The 24,622-nt window shown below is 38.7% G+C and overlaps 1 protein-coding gene across 1 annotated transcript; it reads left to right on the top strand.

The window, feature by feature from the left end:
• Nucleotides 1–1,412: 1,412 nt before the first annotated feature.
• Nucleotides 1,413–24,446, top strand: LOC140238585 (arylsulfatase B-like). Its single transcript, XM_072318486.1, has 7 exons — nt 1,413–1,904; nt 15,476–15,662; nt 17,864–18,048; nt 19,609–19,819; nt 20,613–20,871; nt 23,065–23,243; nt 23,890–24,446. The coding sequence occupies exons 1-7, from the start codon at nt 1,413–1,415 to the stop codon at nt 24,162–24,164; spliced, it is 1,788 nt and encodes a 595-aa protein (XP_072174587.1). The 3' UTR covers nt 24,165–24,446.
• Nucleotides 24,447–24,622: the final 176 nt, after the last annotated feature.

The raw sequence follows: 24,622 nt of genomic DNA, 5'->3' as shown, positions 1-24,622 counted from the left end.
CTGGCTTGCCTGTTCGCTCACAAAGAAGGCAAGTGAAAAACCTTCCGTCTATCCTCGCGTGTGATGTTTGCCAAATATTTGTTTCCGGTTTTAATATTGGAAAGAGATCAGTTCAGTATTCATTCTACGCCCGAAACTGCGCTGTCATTTCGTTTATGTTGTTTTGCCGCGAAAACGGTGCAATTCTTCTTCCATCGGACAGAGAGGAAATCATGTAGGTCACGATGTAACCCAAAAGACTTGTTGAACATAGCAGAGAAAGTTTGTTCGGTCCTCGAACTTTTCTTAGTCGATATCGACAGACTGTTTGAGTGACGTCAGAACACTTGGCCCAGACTATACTATTTTCTAGTGCCCAGATGACGTCACGTAGCATAAATGATTGAAGAAAGCATGACTGCCTCAATTTCACAGTTTCACAGTTTCCCTCCATGTATAATCAATGATAGGATGACTCCCTTCCATCATGGACAACGTTTTTGCCATAATCAAAGGGAATGCTTCCCCTGTTTCAGTTCAATTCAGCATGCCCTGTTGTGGTGTGTGTGTGCTATGGAGAGCTAGAAAGATGAATTCTGACTGGTTTTTCTGATGCCCTAAAATGATCCACTCATTAATCTTTGTCTCATCGTGTCAAGTTGGAGGGTTCTAGGGTAATGACATCATATTTACTGATTTTTTATTTACCTGACTGTACAAAAGTCTCTTTCGTTCTATTCATAGAACACCTCCCTTTGCTAGGACGACCTCAATCACTCAAGCAATCAAGGCCGTGTTGATTCATTCGCAAAACCAACAATTCGACGCTTTTCAACATACATTGTACTTCGTTACTATTGCTAGATAAATCTGCCCACTGGCTCTAAAAGTGAAATCCTGCTCGACTTGTATTAGTCACTCGCGGGGTTTACCCAGAACTATAATACTCAGCGCACAAACCGGGATTGGTGAAGTTTACGATTTAGATCGTTTCAGGACAGTCAGGACTTCATTCCGCGCTGTTGGTGGAGGGGGACGACCTTTTTTTTCCTCCGAGACAATGTGCCTGCTGTGCTGGGAATCACGATCGGAGGTTGGTCGGGTCTAGTACCTCCTTGGTCGGGTGAACTACAGACTGATATAGCACAAGAACCGAACTGCGACAGCGCATGAGCTAATCTTTCTCCATCAGATATATAATCACATTTCACCTCGGCCGAGACGTATTCAGAATATACGTCGGACCGTTCATGTATTTTTGAAACGCGGGATGGTCTAAATACTTGACGTGTAGACCTCGTCGCGTGATACCCCGCTTCCCCGGTCTCATGCCAAGTTCATCCGCCGGCTCTCTTTCAATTGCCGGTGTTTCTGCTGACAGGACTTTCTTCGCAGATTTTTTTTTTTCTTATTTAGCATCAACAACACGAAGCATGTGGCTCAAAATTCGAGTGTGCTGCCATGCAGCCACTGTTGTTATACTCCTGTGTCTACACCATCTGGACCAGCATGGCGTGGATGCAAATCGTGCTGCTGGTAGAGCGAGAACCAATGCAAAACGAACTCGGGTTCATAATGGAAAAACATCAAAACCTACAAGAACAGGCGATCAAATTGTCATGCGAGCTGGAGTCTCCTGGAACACTCGAATGGATACTATACAGCTGACCGGTACATATGGAACTGTGAAAGAGGAGAAGAAAGTACCTAAGGAGCATAAGAACACCCAACCTCCTAATGTCATCCTTATTGTTGCAGACGACCTCGGATTCAATGATGTTGGTTACCATGGTAAATATAATCGGGCGGTTATATCAACGCCAAATATTGACGCGTTGGCATACAGCGGAGTGAGATTGGAGAACTATTACGTGCAGCCAGTCTGTACGCCCACACGAAGCCAGCTTCTTACCGGTCGCTACCAGGTGAGCGCATTATTTTTGACAGTCTTATAACACAGGGAATATTAAAACCACACAATCACTTTATCAGACAAGCCAATCCAGAAACTTGCACGAAGTTTATTAAAATGAAATAATTGCCGATTCATTTCAACTAATCATTATTTCTGCCACCATTAGCCATGCAATACTAAACATTGACAGGTTCTTCAAATACAAGGTATTCCCTACATGGCATGTACTATGGTCAAGCATCTAGTGATGAAATAGCTACTAATAATTCTAGAGTGTTTTCAGCACATTCCGTGGTAGGCGTGAACTCACATTCTAGCACAACGTGGGACATTGAAATGACCAGTTTAACGTCTAGATGTTTGAAATGACTTTGAAAGGGATGATAACATTCCCCGACAGAGAGGAGTTATATGAAAAAGGAAAAAGGAAAAAAATGCTTCCAATGATGGAATCTTGTGTTCAGTATTGCTGGTCCATTGGCGTCACTCCGTCCTAAAGACTTATCTATAACCTGACCAAACAACTTTCTTCGTGTCATTGACGGCAGACAATCTCATTGCCGCAGGCCATGCTTGATCTTGCCAATGCAAGTTGACCATAACCTACACGACTTTCTTTTTCCATTTCCAAACACCCCCGGGTAGAATATATGTGATTATCATAGACATCTCGGGTTCCATGTTATATACCTGCCAGAAATTCCCCTGGGCACCAAAGAGCTGTATACTAGTACTGTCGGGAAGGGGGGGGGGGGGGTGTTCTTCAGGAAGTTTCAGACAGGGATAAACGGTGCAATGCGTGTACTATAAAAAAAACAACAAAAACAATACAAAACAATACAATACAAAACACGACGCTTTTATTATACGTGCGTGTATGTGCGTGTGTGTAAGGTGTTTCGTTGACGGGCTTTTCGGGGGGGGGGGTACTGTTAAGACGGAATATAGTGATGGGTACTACTCTGAACTAAATAAATAAATAAACAAATAAATAAATAAATAAACAAACAAATAAATAAATAAACAAATAAATACATAAATAAATAAATAAATAAACAGATCATTCCTTCGAATCATGCGGTGCGTCGTGCTTATCCGGTAGCATGTTCAACCCTCCATGGTATTTATGGCGACACAGCGAGGTAATCTCCATGTGAGTTTATCAAGGATTGAAAATTATAGACGACACGCCATCACGATCAATTTAGGTTTATCAGTTGATACGATGTGACAATCCAATGGGTGGGATTTCTTTTTATTTCTGCCTCGAGAAGTATGGAATGTATACCGGTATAGAGACTCAAGTCTCAAGACACCAAATTGGACTACGCTGCGTTGGGAGTGTATTAGTTTATCGTGTCATTTGCCAGAATGATTTAATGAAAGTTCATAGTTCTCAGCAAAATCATTTACCCGACTCACCTTTCTAACAAGGCGACGAAATCGTCTAATATGAAAATACAACGTCCTCTATAACTTTCGTCAATAATTGTTAGTTTTTAGTTGTATGTGCTTCCTTGAGGGGACAATGAAGGTAGTATGTCTAGACAGCAACATCGTAACGATGTGAGTTCAATGTTGAAAAATACATTTGCGGTGTTTCTGGGACGAGGAGTACCTGCGACCGGATACCAGCGAAAAGTCAACCCATTACTGTGCACACCCATCGGGAAGTGGAAGAAATTGTTGTTAGTAAACAGATTATCAGTATAGTATCGCACTGTCAGCCACATAGTTGATTTAATTAGAAGATATAAAAAAAAAAGTTATCTCGTTCAAGTTCAAGTTCAAATTTATTTTCATGTCCATCAAAATAATAAACAGAGAAAAATCATATACAATGTATAAGCAGAACAGATTTGTAATGATTGCCTAAACGTATTAAGATTAACAAAATACATATCATAATGATCGAGTAACAAAATGAAGAAAAACATAAATTTGAACTTTAACTTGAACATATCGTTGTCTGCTAAGTAGATCCACATTCTATAAAATAAGTTAAAAAAAAAAAACCCTCTGATTCCAAGTTCCCTTGAATTTTACATGACAGTGAGTCAGGTCCAGGTCAGCAGTTATAAATGTCAACGCTGCATTCTACATGAGCTACTTTTAGTGAGGAAAACCTATCTCTCATGGGGATTGAGGTATTGGCGTCATTTTAGCTATGTGTATCGAAGTAATCGAACTGTTTCCCGCATGTCATGGCACAGGGAAGTAACGCATCGCTACAGGGAGTATGAATTTCTGCTCTTGGTGAGGATTATATCACCGCAATTCTAACCCAAGAATCCGTCAGGGGTAACACCTTGGGAAAACGCGGGAGTAGGCCTACAGCGCAATACTCTCTTTCCAAGACGTTTTCATTCTACAATAGATTTCATCTGCACTAAGAATGCAGGCATCGCGTTTATTTCCTACACAACGGAGAAATTGTGATTTCAAATCAGTACCTGCGTGAAAAATCATATACCCGATATCACTTCCACTGACAACAATGTAGAAAACTATGGTACAACATTGTCCCTTTTGTCTTGGGCTTTTACTGCCCTATATCTGACTGTCTAGATTCATTGACCTGTGTAAATTCTCTCCTTTTCTTTCTTAAAAAGTAACGTTTATATCGATTTCGAAAGGTCACTGCCCTAACCCGGTGGTATGCTGTGAACAGCTCCCGTTTCTTTTCTTATGTCCATGAACTGCACGATCTCCTTGCGTGCATCCTCTCTATACTGTGTGTGTGTGTGTGTGTGTGTGTGTGTGTGTGTGTGTGTGTGTGTGTGTGTGTGTGTGTGTGTGTGTGTGTGTGTGTTGTGTGTACGTGTTATGTATAATAATTATGTGTGTTCCACGATATCTGTCGAGTTTGATACTATTCTAGATCGCAAGAAGAATATCAATTCAATTCAATTCAATTCAATTCAGTTCAATTCAATTCAATTCAATTTATCTTCATATTTCTCAATGAAGGTATGTACATCAAATATAATAAAATGAAGTGAATCATAATATCCGGCTTGGATGCATAGTAAATTAATGTAAACAAAACTTATAGCGGTCAATCTTCGTAAGTTTGGCTGTATGTATAACCAAGGAGGTTCAAGAGAATGGAGTCACAACCGTCTTATTTCCTTTGCTAGATGTTCGATGCCGCCGCTCAAAAATATTTAAAGCATGTGCAAAACAGGATCTGCCAGCAGATGCGAAGACAATATTGACTCGTGTCTCATTGCATAATCACCAGCCACTTTCAAAGGAAGATATGTCTTTGTGATGGTCATTACTTTTCGCTATCCCTTCTTATAAAAGGTAGGTGGTACAGACACAAGGATGTGCGAATAGAAATTGCGCAAAAAATGCTGAAATAAAGATGAAAATTACTCGACTGGGCATACCCGGGCACTAATCTGATATGTCTATCAATAAAGAATTATACTTGAAGTTTATTCCATTATTAGTTTTATTTGTGGAAATTAAGTGGAAAAGTGATAAACCGGCTTTCATTCCAGGATGGTACAGTTTTAAACATTTTCACATCAAGTTCAAGTTCAATCGTAGTTTATTTCCAATCAAAGAAAATCAAAACGTAATGCAAAGTATACATATCATAAAATGATATTGTCTACACTTTTACAAAAGGTTCATGTAATATACGAAATAAATTATATGCATCAACATATGTACAATAATCAGAAGGAACGATGCGTATACATGTATACTTCGCGAGCTTTCAGAAAATAACTTCAATTTTGGAAAATAGCGATCCACAAAAAAGCTAAGCTTGTAGGACGTGGATCCCTAGATAACATGACACAGCTCTGATTTCCACTTTTGCACAAATTTTTGGATGGGATTGACTTTTGTTTTACATGCTTAATCATTGAGTGAAATTTCATTTCATTTGATAAATAAATAAGCAAAATATGGCCAACATTATGTTAACGTTCAAAATGAATCTTCAGATTGCTCAGCAAGACGGCGGCATCGAACATCGATCATCAAAGGCACGAATGCACCTGTGGAATTCTATGTACATCAATAAAAATCTGACAAGTTACTGTTTGAATAATTACAGCCAGTTGGAACTCCAACTTTTAAGCCTCCTTGGTATAACGCTAATGAAATATGATGGAACGTACTTAAAAGTGAGCTTGTTAATCGTAGGTCCCAAATTCTGAACAGAGTGTAAGATACAGATGAGGAGCACGGATGCAACGTAGGACCAAAATAAAGAAAACAAAAATGAAAGGCAAAAATACCCGGGGCAATAACAGAATCTTCTCAAAACAAATAGTGATAAACAGACAACCACATTCTGCAGACGTAAGAACAGTTGATTTGGCAATGTTGACAATAATATGGTGTAATAATACGATTTGAATAATGCTGAAAAAAGAACAACTCGACATGCGAGTCCTCGGAAGAGACACGGGAAGCATAAAGAGTGAACATACAAGCACTAACATTCTAAAAAGAATTAGAATTACCAGCCAGTATAGCACTGAGATGAATATAACATCCGGTTATACAAGCTCTTATTATCTTTTTTACACGTATAAGACTGTAAAAAAGTCGTGTTTCTTTAGAATAGAAATGGTACATGCACACCATTCATAGCTCATTCGTATTCACGCCTATCATATTAAGACGCATGTGATAGAACGGGGACATGTGCTTCATTTCTTTATACTATTGAGAGAGGTATGGCAGACCATCTCCTTGTTCTTATACTCTTCCCTTAAATCTTACTTACAAACAGAGGCAAAAACGTGAACCAGAATTTTAAATTGGGAATAGTGGACAGTTGCGGGGGTTCGGTCTGGGAGGGGTATATCTTTTAAACATAAAATTAAATCAATTTTCACCTTTAATACTTTGGTTTGACACATGATATATCAGCCTTGAAGAAAAGCCTTTTATCTTCTGCGTGCCTATACTAAATCATTGTTCGTACCTGTTATCTATATTATATCAAGTTCAGCATCATCCTTCGTTGATTTGAGTTGCTGCAGATGCCAAGAAATGGTCCCAAACTAACTAAATTAAGTCAGTGTTGCCTGACTTTTCTTCATCTACTGGTCAATAATGATTTGAAATCTAAGATCTAAGTGCAGCGACCGAACCGGAGGAGGTTTAGAAGGGATCTCCGCCAACACGAGGGACATTTTGTTCATTTACGGATCGAATTATTTGAATTCTATCTAAGCGCAGCGACCGAGCCGAGAGGGGGTGGGGTGGCAGAGCGTTGAGAGTGGGATACTCCCTCCCACAAGAGGGAGCTTTTACATTTTTAGAATAGAAATTTAACTATCTGTTACACATTTTTATCTGACCACATTTGGGACATTTTTCAATTAAAAGGATATATAAGAAAAGATCAAAATTCAGGAAAATGCAATATAACACCGCGTTTATTATGTCTTCACTGTGTCCTTTTCAGTTTAAGGAGGAGGATAGCGCTCACAAAATAAACAGCAGTGAATGAAGTGGTGACAGATAATATCACGATATTTGCCTTTCTCACAGTAGGATTACGAGAAGTGTATAATCAAGTAGACGACAAATAAAAAAGCAAACTAAATTCTGCAAATGTTGCGTGATTTTCTCCTTACAAAAAGTCGAGTTTGGATCATCTTGATAGCTTTTGAGAATCTTACTCAAAATGGTGGCGGGTATCCCATGAAGATTATTTGTTTGGATTTGGGATTAAGAAAAATAATAATAAAAAAAGCTTTTACATTACAGACATTCTGTGCCTTTAGAAACAGTTGACGTACATCAGGGACACAATGACATCGTAGGAGTGAAAGATTGAAGCCCTTGTGTTTAATCAGGAAATATGATCAGGCTGTTTGACATATTCTGTGTTCATTCGCGTGATTGCCATGCTCATGTATTTTCCATGTAGGATTCACTTCAGGAAAAAAATAATTTGTTGTTGTTGTTAGATCATGATTTTAATGCTAGATCATTCGCTCTGAAGGTATTCCCTGTGTGAAGTTGTTAATTTTCCAGTGATCTCATCTTGGCAAGGTAGGAGCAGGATAATTGTCTCCATTGGGGTGTTTCCAGGCAGCACTGAAAATTGAATGATAATCAAATTATTCTGTTCCGTAATGTCTGCCTCGGTAGTGATTGTGCATTTTTGTAGTCATTCCCTTTGAAAATTGAAATGCTGAAATGATTTGCTAGTAATGCGGTTACACCAATAACAACATAACCAATTTCACTTAATTTGAAAGAATGGGGGAATTTAAAGACGATGTTTAAGTCAACAGGAAACCGTTACGCGCTTTTCAGAAAAGTAGAGAAGGGGGAGAAGACGAGGAAGAAGAAAAAGAAAAAAAAGAGGAAGAAGACAAAAAGGAAGAAGAAAATAACCTGCTGATGTAGACTAAGATGACAGTGCTGGCTAGGGAACTTTTCACTGAGTCTCGATAGATCAGCCACGAGCCACGAACGTTAAAAGAATAACATCAGTATGACATCATATCATGACAAGGTTTGAAGGCACGGGAACACGAAATTGTGAACCTGTGTAATATTTGACGTCATCGTTTCTGGGTCCGACTACCATCTGACAGTTCCAATCGACCATTCAGTCTAGCACCAAGCACCAGCAGCTACGCAGAGGAGGAAGTTGTCTGGGAACAATCTCATCCAAAATGAGTCAGAGAGTCCTACTGCAATGTTGTGTCTTAACTGCTTCCTGAAATCATGGACCTCTGCTGAAATAGACCCCAAGTCTTCAGTGACGACGACGCTAGAACTCTGGCCAACAGCAAAATAATAGATAGGTTTGGAGACACAAATGTGGGAGGACAGATAGAATCCATCTGTACAGTACTGTTTGAGGTAGGGATTCGTGTCTTGAACATTCCTAAGTGAGATGATGAAAAGCCTCTTATGAAATATGAAAGAGCATGTAATTTTAAGAAGGATTCAACGTTTATTTGATGAAAATTGGTTTTCAAATGGCTAAGATATCCAAAAAAGTGCTAATAATAAAAGGCGACATGCCACAACTTTATTAGGGTCTCTTTGTTTCACCTTATTTTTGGATATCTCAGCCATTTCAAGACCGATTTTCATCGAATAAACTTTTGATACCCCTTAGAACTGCATGCTCTTTGACATCTCATAGAGTGGTTTTTGAATATCTCGCAAAACGTTAAAAGCTAAATCTTCACCTCGACCAGAACTGTACACACCCTCTAATCTCCATTCTTGTGAAGGGAGACCCTAGATGTTTTTCAGGTGTTGTGAAGGGACAGTTTTTACACCTGTTAGTTCAATTTCCCTTCCTTTTACAGGGCAATTCCGGGCCAGTTCAAAGTTAATCTGAAAAGAAAGAGAATGTTTTATGAGGACGATAGTGAAAATTTGATCAAAATCGGATGAAACTGAGGAATGTTTTGGGGTTCTAAAGTTTTGTAACTATTTACAAAGCAGTTCTGGAAGGGCAAGCATGAATATGCAAATTAGATGTCATTGCATCACAACTTACCATACAGTTTGTGCACAAAATCTTGAAATTTCTGTAGGTGTTGTTGTTTGTTTGTTTGTTTTTTTCAATGATGTCCCAGACTCAAATACTAGCAATAACAGACTGATATTTAATTTGAAGATATTCAGCAAAAAAATGGCAATATGATTGTGTTGTATTTTTATACCAGAAAATTTAAATTTTCGTCTGTTTTTGTACACGATCAATGGAGAATTTCGCATTTGTATAGTTCTATCAACTTTTCAAGGGCTGTTTTGCAAATATAAGCTTATCTTTAGCCCTTCATATCTTCCTTATTTTCAATGTGATTTTGATAAAAAGTTTCGCAAATTGTTTACATTTGTTTGAAACCTAGTCATTTCTGATCCAGGATTGCCCTCTAAATGTCTGTTCATCAATCTGTGTATGCACCTCTCTCGGAATACTTGTATCCCTAATGCTATTCGATCATCTAAGAATATCCATGTTACTTTACTTTATGGAAGTCTCACACTTGGATCAAATTGGTCCTCTACCCATATTTCAATTGAACCATAGAAATAAGAGGGAGTGGAGGAAATCAGAGAACTGCCAAAATGGTAACATCTAGATGTGATTGATTCGGGTACATTTCTTTACAAAAATATTTTAATGTATTGCATCTAAACAGTAAACATGAGTTTCTTTAGTTGAAGTGGTATATATTGTTTGTTTCGGTGAATATTTTCAAATGACGCGTTCTCACTTGTTCTTTTTTGTATACAGAATTGTCATCTTCCATAACAGGCTGTTGAGAGGAGTTTGACCTGGGAAACGCACTTTAAAATTGAAGTGTTGAGGTCAAAGAATTTTGTTCCTACATGTAGAGACATAACATGGAACAATTTGAATCGTTGCTGTTTCTTACATTTTTTTATTTATTTAATATTTATTCCAAATTGTCAACACAAGACTGTATGGTAAATAACCAACCATTTGGTTTGTTTGTTTTTTTTTTTTTTTTAAGATTTCACCTGTAGTTGTATAGTCACAGACTGCAAGCTTTCGTTGTCTCGTCTGTGCGCCTTGTTTCAGAAAGAGGCAAAACTGCTCTTCACACTGGCTACAGATCGGATAGCCGCCAGAGATGTCATTCGGTAGCTCACTCAGGCCCAGAATATGAAGTTGCTTCAGTATCACAAGACGTGTTTTCACTCTTGGTAGGAGAGATGAAGGCCACGAGATTGAGTGAATTAACCCCTCTGACGAGGTGATGTGTCTCCCAATAGGCCGCTGTACCCATCTCCCGCAGAATGCCCGTATATTGTATAAAGGGGAAAATACGTACAGAGCCTCTGTGAATCTGAAGTTGCTCTTCTTTTTATTATTATTATTTTTTTTTATGTTCAGAATAAGGTTACGTAGTTGTGGGGTCAGACAGGAGGGCATAAGATGCAATAGTAACAACGTTTGACCACAGTGAGAGCCTTTAACGGGAAATGAATAAGCGAATGCCTAAATATTCTGAATACACTTCGAAGTGGCATATGACACTGTTTCAATTCATAGCCGTATCTCATTGGTTGGTTGGTAAATGTGTTTCTAGAAGATAGTCATACGAAGAAGAAATCAGGTCATGTGTGCAAAAGTAGTCTAGGGAAGACGGCGTAATGTGTCCTTAGTGTAAATCGACTTCAAGCTTCAAATTACGATATGGGCTTGCCCCAATGAAATTAAACCACGGTCATTGTGTACGATCCCATCTAGTTACGATGCTGGACGACTTTCTTAAAAAAAAAAAAAAAAGACATTTGGTATTTCCAAGGAGCTATTACTAATAGCTCCTTGGTATTTCTTTGCCTTTCTATCGTCACGTCCATCAGTAAAGTTTTTAAGTTGTTTTTTTGTGTGTGTGTGCGACGTGCCACAATGTCGTTGAAATTTTGAATGCGTGAGAAAAGGGGGCTCTTATCTGATGTCCATTACCTTAAAACTCTTGGAATGATAAGACATCAAATAAAACTGGTTACCAGTAAATCGGGTTAGCGCTCATGTGAAGCCCATGCACTGTACCGCGGAGTCCTTTTACAGATCGCAGATGCAAGTCATTATCGATTATAGGAATAACGACAGCTAAGTGAGGAACGACAAAGTGCATCCATTGTGTCAACATGTTTATCTCAAGGCAACTGGTAGAAGAATTCAGAAACATTTTGTCATCACCGAACCTGGAGATTATTTGAGCAAGTTTCTTGAGGGGAATGTTAATGAGTGTATATCATCTTTGGCAGGGTGATGCCTGCATTATAAATCAATTTCTGTGTCATTTCACTCAGTAAGAAAGAAGAAATTATACAGAAATATTATATTTTTCATCTTCTAAAAGATTTTAATTGATTACGACATACTTTTACACAGGTACCGTCTCCTCACCCCTGCATGGTATTTCTCTCACACTCCTCTCAAACCGGTATTCTAAGGTCAAAAGGTTTACCCAGTCTGATGTATCTTTCTCTACTTACTTGTTCTACTGTAACGGTTACAAAAACTGCTTATCAAGACAGTAAGAACAAAGCGTCAACGATGAGAAATATGCGTTTTGCTATTCCACAACTAAAAATCAAAAACAAAAACTTTCGACACAAAGAGGTCCTGTTCAGAATGTTGCCTATATCAATATTAAAACTGGCTCATTCCGGAGTGCCGTTTACCATTTCACAACAGCGAAAAACGAACATTGATTTTTTTCCGGTCTGACTTCGAAATAAAAAGTGTAAAATGTGTCATTCCCAGGATTGAGAAGCTAAAATAAACTACCTGACAAAACAGTTCCCTTTCCCATCATACATGTACTACAGAAGACTCTTCACATAGTTATAGCTCTCTCCCACCCTCGCCCCTCTCGGTTTTCTTAGCACAACCATGAAAAAACAAAACAACTACAACAGAGCTTTTATCTTCTCCAGGCTGTGTTTGCATAGTGACATTCATAAAAGCATGTTGCTTACCCAGCAAAATTGAATCTCACTAAACCGGCAAGAGATACGCTCCATATATTTCCACAATCCATCCAGAAAACAAGTCCCAAAGGAACCTTCAGTCACCATCCCACAAGTGCCTTGTCTCTCTTCAAAAGCAAGTTTAATGTAGTATGAACGTATTTTGTTTATTCTGATCATGGTAATCCCGGGATTTATGAGTAATTGATTTCTTGTGGATTTTCGAGATTTCTTTAGGGACATCTGTTTCAACACACTCAAACCCATAAGAGATCTCACAACAGAACAAACGACGAAAGCAGACACACTTTAGTATATTTGGTACTTTCCCTTTTCGTTTACTGTTTTGAGCACAGAAAAGACGAGATTTAAACAGTTACAAAATACAGATGACAATAAGATGTACAAAATATAACTATACTTACTATAAATGATTATACATGGACATAACTAAAGTCAAGGAATTTATTGCAATCGTGGCTATTATATCGCAAACTTGCAGATGATTAGGCAACGTTGAAGTCATTGGTGTGGGGACGGAGAGGGGTGCTCTCCCGCCTCCCTTGTTTTGGTGAGGACCACTAGTCATCCACCTCGGCGACAGCTGAGGCAATCACTTTTGATTACGAACATGCTATTCAATATCTGTCCCTATGATCCCTTCGTTAATCTGCAGTCTCGATGTCCCGACTTTCCCCCACATTTCCCCTTCACCCACCCTTGCCTACTCAGTTTGCGGAAGCACAATGGGCTGTGATGGGGCATTATTGTCATTAGGGACATTTTATGGCATGACATTGTACGAAGTAGATATCTCAATTACTAACTTGGCTGTTTGTCACAGTCCAGAAGAACGATGGGTTCCGTTGTTTTCTCTCGACAATATAAGCTATCAATGAGACTACTAAATTCAATCTATGGAGTATAATTTCTGAGTCATGCGTGATGTACCTTCTGTGACAAAAAACAGACAAAACGAAATAGAATACAGTGTATGCTAATACGCTAAAGCACAATAAAACACAAAATGGACAGACCTTAGATTCACTTGAGCTGTTTCTATGGCTGCACCGGGTACACACAGTACACACATGTGACCTTAGTGCACAAAAACAAAAAGAATAGCAACCCACAAACACGGGTGGCTAAATGGAGACACTTGTATACGGTTACTTTCACCTAATGAGAGGTGAATAGTTCATGATCAAGGTTATGGGCTGGTCTCGTGCGGGGAAGGAACACGTGGTGTAGAGTGTGTCTTCCTATGTGATCGTGTTTGGTCGCATTCGGAATAGTTGGTTGATTGTCCGTTTGCCATAGATATTCAGTTTAGATTTAACATGCGTGTGCATGTCTTGGGGATTTCTTTCTTTTACAAGAAAGATGCACTTGGCGTATCTTTTTCATTTTCTTTATTTCACATAGTTCCCTGTGTATTTATTCCCGTCGACACTTTTTCGGAAGATTTTTCAAGCGCAGTGCATGAGCGGATGTCCCTTGCGGCTTCCGCTCATCACCATGGTAACGGTGAAACAGACATACTGTCTATGCGTTACATATTTGTTGCTCAAGTTCCACGCAACAGCGATCGTTCAACCAAGAAAACCCAAATAAGCACGGAATTCTGTTTGTTTGAAAATCGGGAAGAACTCACGTACACCTGCTCAATGCGTGTCAGAATGTCACGAGGGGGAAGTAGGTTGATTAAAGACGGATCACGTGACCAGCGTGAACTGAATGTTTGTCAAAGCGATTGCTGCCACCGCAAAGATTGATTTTCAGATCATGAAAAGATCGCATTCTGAAATAGATAATTAGTCAGGTTCCATGACATTTGCTCCTACGAAAATATCTCCGAGGAAATTCTGTACGCTAGGACAGTCATGTAATTCTACCCACAAATAATTCTCATATCAGACTAAAGCTAAAACGCTATCACAACTCTGACCCTAACCCAAAGTCCTTGGAGAAAACAACACCAAAGCAATTGTCGCAGGATCAAATGTAGGCATATCACCATAGATTGGTCATGCCATTTTGCTGTCATATTCTGTTAAGATATAACTCACTTCTGTATAGCTCTTGCATCTAGCAACATAAAGATGTTGTAGGCCTGAATGAACTCCATACAGTTTAAAGTGTTTGGTGCAACTCGAACGTGGGTGGATTGACAGACGTGCCGTTTATAGATTATAGGCAGCAGTGTTACAGAAAGTGCAGTGATCACTTTCGGTCATCAGATGAGGATGCGTTATCCTTAGTTTGGGGATGGGGATGGGGACGGGGATGAAGATGGTTGATTGTTGATTAGTAACTAAGCTGTGTGCAAAGAAAAGTGTGAACAGTTAAAGGGATAGTACAGTATTGGTGGAGATGAGAATTGGGTTTTTAACTTTTTACGAGATACCAAGAAAACACTTATGATATAGTACAGAGCATACCATTTTAAGAGGAATTCAAGGCTTATTTGATGAAAATTGGGTTTGGAATGACTAAAACATCCAAAAACAAAGTAAAACAAAGCAATCGTAGTAAAGTGTGGGTCCCACACTTTACTAGAATCGCTCTTCTTTTGGATATCTCAGCCATTTCAAAACCAATTTTTATCAAATAAACATTGAATTCCTCGTAGAATTACATGCCCTTTCATATGTCATAAGAGGTTTCTCATTATCTCACCAAAAAATGTTAGAAACCTGAAATTAGTTCTCAACCAAAACTGTACGATCCCTTTCAGAAGTGATTAAAATCAAAGAATAAAAATGTGATAGTTAAGTTGTAACTAATGAGCTGATATCTATTGTCCAGTGATTGTCATTTGGTAATTTGGTTACCAACGTGTCCACCATCTGCCCCTCTGCAGCGTTCACTGTGTCGTTGTTCACTTCATTGGACACTGGGGTATTTCTCTGTCAAGATATTCCTACGATTGGGAGAAGGAGGAATGACACCAATAAAGAATGTATGCATTGTAAAGACAGTAACAGTTGTCACGAGGAAGATATCATTGGATGCCGAGAACACCCCTCACTGGGTGACATTACTGGTGTATAGGATGACGTGTTTTCGCTGATCTTTGTATCACTTTCTCACACACTTGTTGCATGTTGTTTCAAGATCCATACAGGGATGCAGCACGTGAACCTCTTCCCCGGCAGACCATGTTGTCTACCACTGGATGAAACGACACTAGCTCAAGCTCTCAAGAGGCTCGGCTATTCTACTCATATAGTGGGCAAGTGGCACCTTGGGTACGCCTGGAAAGACTGCCTGCCCTCGCGGCGAGGATTCGATTCCTTCTTCGGTGAGTTTTGAAATTCCAGAGATGAATAAAGGAATGTATCCCTTTCGTAAGAAGATAAGAAGTAATAAAGATAATTTGCCCTTAAAGAATTAAAGAATGAAACAAACAAAACAAACAAGACAGGGGAAACAAAACCCACGGGGGGGGGGGGGGGGGCTATATCTTGTAACTTTGATGGAACTTAAATGGAATGGAACATGATTTAGTCACCTCCTCAATGAATTTCATCAAGTTTTCCCTTCCATTTCGTCCGGAGGAGCTGATCCGACTGCGTTAAAATCTGAGCTTTAATTTCGTGAGCTTGTCATTCATGATTTGTTCCTTTTTTTTTTCAAATAATTTTGAAAATAAAGCATTTATATTCGTCAGTTGTCACTGAAATACGTCTCTGCCTCCCTAGCGATTGGGAATGGAAGATCGAATTCGTCAAGTGTTATATGAACATTTGTTTTAATGGTAAGTCTGATTTTTAATCATTTGTGTGAGTCTTTTGAATTGTTAGCTTGAAGTAAGAGAGTGCGTGCTGTGAAAGAAAAAAAAATGCGTATTTATGTATGATTCAAGCAACGTAAATGTGAAGATTAAACAATTTGATTAATAGCTACAGCAATATACAGTAGATACATATACAGAGGACGGGTTTGAGTGAAACTGACGAAAGTGAAACAAACAAACAGACATATACACAAAAAACCTCATTTTGAGGACTAAATGAAATGATGACGAAAATGGTCGGAAAACAGAATTATTTCTTCGACGAGTTTCCGTTATTATTATCATCATTATTACTTAATTATTATTATCATCATCATTATTTTGTATTCCTGTTATTTTCATATATACAAGAGCTGTTATCAGGAAAAAAAAATATCTTCAGGAATGCCAATCAGAGGGCAGTTTGGTCCAGAAAATAATCATAAAGAGTGCATGTTTGTGTATTGTGAGGTCTTACGACTATGGACCCTTTCTTTAAAATATGATTACTGTAGTGTGAAAACCGCCCTTTCAATGAGACAAACAAGCCTGGGTGATACTTCTAATTTTCCCCCTCCATCTGCCTGCCTGAAACACAGCACGATTCCCGTCTTATGTCGTACTGCTTCGATAGACACGCACTGGCTCACGTCAGCAGCAAGAATAGCGAACGCGACAGACTGAATCGGCTCGGATTGTATTGGAGATGTGGTGCTCTAATTGCATCATCGAAATAAAGGAAACCAAAACCCAAAGGGCAATGTGGATTGAGTGAAAGCAGCATCATTAGTAGAACACATCAGTGAATATTTGAGGAAAATCAGACAATCGATGCAAAAGTTATCAATTCTTAAAGTTTTGGTGTTGTAATGACTGGATAAGGAGACTACTAGAGTTCATGACGTCATGTTTGGGCAACAATATAAAAAATATACAGAGAATTCCACAAAAATGTATTTTTTAATGAAAATTATACGGTCAATCAACTTGATACTGACATATTATGTTAAGGGTGGCGAATTATCCCCCTGCTCTCTGAAAGCGGCTAGTCAAGTGTTATTCCATGTTTACGCTAGAAAAGTGAAAGCATGTGGGATTTTCTTTATATTTTCTTTATTATTGTTGTCCACACATGATGTCATAAACTCAAGTAGTCTTTATCCAGTGGTTTCAACACCCAAACTTCAAAAATTCATAACTTTGCATCGATTGTCCGATTTTCCCTAAATTTTCACTGATGTGCTCTACTAATGTTGCTGCTTTCACTCAATCTATATTTCTTTTTGGGCTTGGGTTTCCTTTAAGTGTACTTGCACACAAACACAAAACAAACACACAACCGCGCTACTGATGTTATTTCATTACCCTAATAATATTATACAAACCATGTTGATCTTGATTATTTTACTCTGTAGCCTTATAGTAATTTTGTTTTGATAGTGATAAAGAGGAAACGTAAAAGTAAAAATTATGATTATGTTTCATTGCAAGACCTAATTTTCGGTGTCCAGGCAGTATCAGCCATGACATTAATTTCGACGAGTCGTGAAGTCCAGTAACAAATAAGATTCAAAGTGTTAGTTTGATATGACATGTTATGCCGTTATAACGCCAACGACCTCTTTTCCGAAATATATAGTATTCTTTAGTAAGACATGTTTATTTGTGGAGGTACATTGGAACATTCTGATTGAGATTCAATTCAATTGACTTCTACAAACTGACAGGCAACATTATGGGATCAGCTGATCATTGGTCGCACAACAAGACATCCTTCTTTGACAACAAGGCTGTGGTGGGCAAGTCCATGTACTTCAATGAAAGGCTGTATTGGAAGCATGAGGGCACTTTTTCAACCATTCTCTATACCAACAGAGCCAGACAGCTTATCAGAAAGCAACCGCGGAATAAGGTAGGATCCTAATTGAATACGCTTGTAACTACGGAACCATATTAAAGTTCTGTGTTTGCTGTCTAAATGCATGGAAGTTTTGAATTGCCTCAAGATATTTTCATACCCTTGATCCCCACTTTGTTATGTTACATTCATGTCAACTGAAGAGAGAAATGTGAGTAGCATTGACTCCCACAAGCAACATGGTGGGGTCAGATGTCCCACTACCGTCTCTCTCAAAGGTAGAATTTAAGAATATTTTTCACACAAAATGCGCTGACAATAAGTATTCAGAGTCAGAGTGAAATACACGACCAAAATCGATACTACTTTGCACAGCATTCGTTTCTGGCATTCGTTTCTGACAGAGGATATGACAATGTCACCAGACATTTCTATTTGTTTGTTTGTTGTGCCATGCATTGCACATATTCGTGTAAAACAATGCAAAATATTGCGTTATAGCGCATGATGACTCAGCAGAGTGTGATGATTGTACTATTACCAACACCGCATTTATTTTGATGTAGCAACAAATCGAAATACATTCTTGCATCTGTTTAACTTAAACTTTGCATCAGTTCAACTTAAACTTCGCATCAATTCAGCTTAATGTCTGCTTGAGGAGATTCCGGAATGCAGTCTATCATGTGATCGACTGTTTGAGAAAGATTCCGGAATCACATATATGTGAGAAGGAGCATGGACCGAAACTGTATGGGTACATTCTTTCCGAAGTTTAGCAGGTTTCAAGCACTGCTGACTTAACAGGTTGGCCAATACAGCTGCCATGTAATAAAGCCATCAGAACGGCTATAGTGCCATAGTTCAAATTTTCCAGGAGTGACGTACTGTCTGTGCGCTTTCCTATCAGAGAAGGCGTATCATGATATATGGTGACCTTTGTCATATATAGGCTTAACTCTATGATTTTCTAAGAACACAACGACCCTCACCCTTTTCTTTTACATTAAACATAAGATAACTGCCAACAAGGAAATCAGAATATTTCACCGTTCACAACGATTAAAAGAGAAATATTTCATCTCGCACATGAATTGGACTAAAAAAAGAAGTGATTTATAGGAAACACAATGTTTAGCATTTTGCCTACGAAAAATATGTGTATTTATTCGACACTTTTGCTTGTCCTGATGTAAACCTATACGTAGTGAGCGAATCATTTTGTCACATTTACAGTCATTCTTACGCATCTGGGAAATGAATTGAGGATGAATAAGAGCATGATTTCGAAAGTCCAATTTTAGCTGTGACAGAAATCAGTTGACTTTCATGAGTTCTTATTGATATAATAATATATTACTCACAGGTAATATTACAAGATGATCAATGAACCTTGAGTTTAATCCTGATGACTCCAACAACAATAGTGCACATCTTCACATCCAAGAACTGAGGATTCGTGGACGTTTATGCATGAATTACCGTGTGTTGTGAAGCACTCAGAGTAATAATATTGCATAACTATTGTTTAGCAATGAAACACAATACGCATCATGTCAAAAATGACTCTAATAACATTGTTGTTGTACCTTCCACCCTCCCCCTCCTTTTCAGCCTTTATTTCTCTTCATATCGTTCGAAGCAGTACACACGCCTCTCAATCCTCCTCATGATTACACGGACCCTTACAATGACATCATCCAGAATTCAAAACGAAGGAGATACGCCGGGCTTGTTAACATCCTGGATGAAGCTGTAAAGAACATAACAGAGGCGCTCAAGTATAACAATCTCTATGACAACAGCGTTATCATATTCACAACAGGTACACGCTTGTCTTGTTTTCCTTCTGGCCCCTTAAAGCCCATTTCTTAAAGGTTGAGCTTCCTTTCTGACTAAATGAGAGGACATAGCATAAATACTAATGAGAATATATAGCATCAATAAAAAAAAAAAATCTATCACCAGGGTATCGGCTGTATTTACCTCGTTCACTTAATATGGCAGACTCCCAACACACGAGTTGGATGCAAACGAGGCACAACACAGAGGCAAAGTATATAAGATGATATTCATTATCCTAATGTTTACCGGTAACTGGTTTCAATGCCACTGTAGTGCTTTGCGTTGAATGACCTTCTATCACGTGTCGACAAGACTATTTTGCTTACACATTGTAACTGAAGAGTTCCGCCAATCGTGTATTGTAAGGGAGTGTGGCTGGTGGGTTGATTTGTTCTTGTCTTATGCTATCTAAACAAATAACGGAGTTATGATATTTCAAACACACTTGACTAAATGACAAAAATAGAAGTAAAGACTAAAATGATAAACATACATAAGCACGCGCACACACAAAAACATACATGTACATGTATGTACTTGGACACGCGTCACTTTTTTTTTTGACTGTACAAGATCCACGTTAATATACTGATCATATTACATTAATATTATCATCCAGCAAAAGTCCAGTGTGTGTCGAGTAATTTTTTTTTTTTGGGGTCATTATTAACATTTTTGTTGTTTACCTCGATGTTTCCAGCAGATGAATGTATGATATATACCAATAACATGGAGACAGAAATAAACATGTAAAATGATTGTTTTATCGACAGACAATGGTGGAAGACCCAAGCCAAGATCAGTGGGCAACAACTGGCCCCTCAGGGGTGGAAAAAGTACCCTCTGGGAAGGTGGGATTCGTGGTGTGGGTTTCGTTCACAGCCCATTAATACCCTACGATATGAGAGGCACAGTCAACCGCGAACTCATCCACGTCAGCGACTGGTTCCCTACCATCGTGAAAGGTATCGCTGGTGGGAAGCTGGTGACTAGGAAGCCTCTCGATGGTGTCAACCAGTGGAAGACTATAAGGTTGGCATTTTGGTCAGGGCTGGCTGCAGTCCTCTTTGCATTTCATGTTTTCTCTTTAGCGAGCTTCATGTTTTTTTTTTTGTGTGTGTGTGTTTTGTTTTTTTCTTCATTTTAATCATCTTATGTGGTCGTCACTCTGCGGTATTTGTATTTACAGTCGTTAGCTCAAATTTTCTGCCATGCTTATATGAATTTTCAGCTGTTTCAGCTGTAATGTAATCAAGAAATGTCCAGTTGTCATTCGATTTGGTTTGAAAGGTAGGAAGAAACAGTTAATATTTCGATGAAAATTTCAAACTTCAGTGCCAATCTAATATCAAAGTACCTTTGGCCCTCCGTTAATGATTTTTATTCCAAGTCATTACGTCAGCTATAAGAGTGACCAGTGATTATGCCAGTCCATCGACATGGTAGAAATAAATTTGCAGTTATATTCATGCATATGGTAGTGGTGATGGGTCAAAGGTCAATGTCAAGAGTAAATTTACTTTCAGGATATAATTTTCCAGCTGGGAATGTCTAGTGGTATTATCTGGTAAGGAAATCAGAAATACAAAACATGGATTAGTCGACTGTGTGCAGAAGTCAAATTTCTCTTATTGGTAAATGATTTAGCAACTGCATGCAGTCCCGCCCACAAAGGCCATCATTACGAAATAAGAATATGATAATACAGCCACATTTACATAGTACAGCTCTTGTCACTACAGTCTCTATGTGCTTGATAATATCAAATGACAGGTGAGTGAATACAGGTTTATATAAGCCTTCATGTATTCACAGCTTTCTAAATGCACTCTACATCCAATATGCTCAACGAATATGCCTTCTTATTCACGACCTGCATGTCATTATAGTCGGGCCAGTTGTTCAGTATTGCTGTGCGCAGTATTTATTACGACTCTTTGATAATTATATTTTGATATGAAAGATGCGATCTAACATGTTTTATACAATTTCAAGGTAGAAAGTCTACGAAAGACCTGTGTGCAGGTCATGGGGAGACTTCGCCTCATCTAATATGCCTGTCACTTATACAATTGTTAGTGATATCCCTATTTTTCACTGTTTGATATTGATGAGACTTGTGCTAAGTAACGTCGACATTGGTGTTAAGTTGCTATTCACTGTAACGCATTTTTGCTCCTCAGAGGGTAAGTATCGTTACGGTCCTTATCATCTTCAAGGCACGAATACAATGTGAAGGTCCTTTATCACAGATAATACAGACGCATATTCGCACGATCGCTTCCACTAACAGGATTTCTGTTTGATCAACTTTTACGCTGACGATTTCAGGGATGGCCAGTAGAGTGTGGTATCAAGACTGACACCAAACGAGAACGTGTATGGCAAACACAACTACCGTGGAAATCTCGCCTTGAGAAAAAAAAATGAGGGAAAATAGTAATTTTTGGATAGGAGGGCTGCAACAAAACGTGATGTCATGATAGTACAAAGATGTAAAGAAAATAATTATAACAATTTTTCACGAAATGCCATTATCAATTAAAAGTACGCATTCTCTCGACTTGATGCCATAGCTTGGTATTCTCCCCATTTATCATTTGATGGAGGTATATAAGCCAATAAGATCTCTTTATTATGCTCGGAATATGACGACATATCGAATTTTCTTTGTATGTTCTTTATATTGTTGTATGTTTCCACATTCACGAACTGTTGTAGCCTTCCCATCCGGAGATGACGGCACATGAAATTAATAGAAACAACTTTTGAACCTATTGTCCCAAATTCTTCTAAAACTGCACTGGTGTATTTCTGCATTTATTGAACCTACACGGTTGGGGTAAATTCCATTCAATTCCTGATTAATCGAAACTGCTTTGAAAAATTGCATAAACATCCGCGACTTTAGCGAAGTTGAGAGCGCAGCAATATGAGCAAAATGTTTAAAGGACACTTACGGGATCAAAATAATGCCCATGCAGGGTGATTTTGATGAAAAGTGTCTCTGTCAAATTTTACAAAGTGTGCAGGTTATCTTCATCACGATACAATTCCATTGCTCATGTAAAATTTAGGTGAGTTCCACATTACGTCTCTGATACTATTAAAATTTAAGGTAACACTACATAATACAGCTTTTGACAACGGAAGAGTCACGAAATAATACTTTAATTTTGACATTGTCGCCACTAAAACCGTATTTTACCGTTCCCGTTTCCTTAGGAAGGGCGCACAATCCAAGAGGAAAGAAATACTTCACAACATTGACCCTGTGTACGTCCCGGCTGCTTGGACCAGCGAAAATGAGCGGCACTTCGGCAAGCTGGAAAACCTTCCTTTCAACGCCACTATCAGAGCATCAATACGAGTGGGCAAATGGAAGCTTTCTACGGGATTACCTCGTGAGTTCCTTGACCTCGTCTGAATCATTGTATGCGTTAAATAAAATTCTGCATTTGTCTGTATTTAACTTTTAATGATTTCAAAGTATTTAACGTCAAGAAGTAAACATGCACATCTGATCCTTTTTCACGCCGTGCGACATTAGCATTGTATTGGATTCCCGTTAACACCAATATTAGTAGGTTTTGCCCCGTCTTGTGGCAAATGAAATAGATGCACATTTCCAGAAACGAGTTTGGGGCTTTCGTTTGCTACTTTGTCCTTTAAAGACATTTCACAAGTGCAATTAAGATGCAAATCTCTAAAACTTAGTTGAGTCTGTCTATTATCGATTTTAATTCACCTTTCATGTTTCTGGTACATGTACAACAAAGCCATCTAATATTCATGATATTACTCCGATGTTTTTATCAGTAGTTTTCTCGGCGTCGTTCCAACACTCGCAACTTTAAATTCTGTCAGTTGTCTTGATGCCAGAGGTAACACTCACGGCTGATTTGAATATATATTTCATGTGATATATCATAAACCGCAAATGGGGAACTACGAACTTAGAGCGTAGTATGGATATGGGCGTCACGTATTATGTATAATCATTATGTTCACTTGCAAGTAACATTTTCATTCCCATTGTACATTATGTAGACGAAGATTACTGGGAGCCACCTAAAGAATCTGGTCTGCCGACCGAGACCAATGCAATTCGGTGGAGCACCCCTGTGCGCCTCTACAATATACACCGCGACCCCAACGAGCGACAAAACGTTGCGCGCTATCACAAGAAAACAGTTTATCGCCTGTTGAAGAGACTTCAGGACTACCAGAATACTGCAGTGAGACCCATGTACATGGGGGAAAAAGACTGGAGAGGGAGCCCTGAGCATCACGGAGGAGCGTGGGTTCCTTGGATGGATGTTTGACGCAGTTTACCAATTGAGTGCTGTGGTGACATGGAAAAGTCCTTAAGTACCTAAATACCAGCAGTAGCACTGGAAACTGAATGCATTTGTAAACTGAATCAAACCAAATCAAGCAAGCCCAAGACACAATTCGTTACTTGGTATTCTGTGGAGAGAAGATTGAATTGCAGGGAGGGATGGATGATTGCAAGACTAGACGGTCTCATGACACGTTTTGGTCTGTCTTCGAAGTTTATCGCCATCTGATCACGAAACTTTAATAGATCTTGCTTGAGGTATAAACAAATGGACATCCAATCCTGTTGTTTTATCTTGATATGTTTGTCTTCGTCTACTATAGTCTTGCATGAGACAATCTAACGAGGTATTTGATCAAGGACTATGATATATATATACAACAATAGAATACATTACAACTACTGTAAGCGTATGAACATGGCAATAACACAAATAAAACT

This window comes from Diadema setosum, chromosome 15, assembly GCF_964275005.1.
Source record: "Diadema setosum chromosome 15, eeDiaSeto1, whole genome shotgun sequence".
Classification (NCBI taxonomy): domain Eukaryota; kingdom Metazoa; phylum Echinodermata; class Echinoidea; order Diadematoida; family Diadematidae; genus Diadema; species Diadema setosum.
The sequence above is the reverse complement of the archived record's forward strand: the minus strand, read 5'-3'. Positions and strand labels throughout refer to the sequence as shown.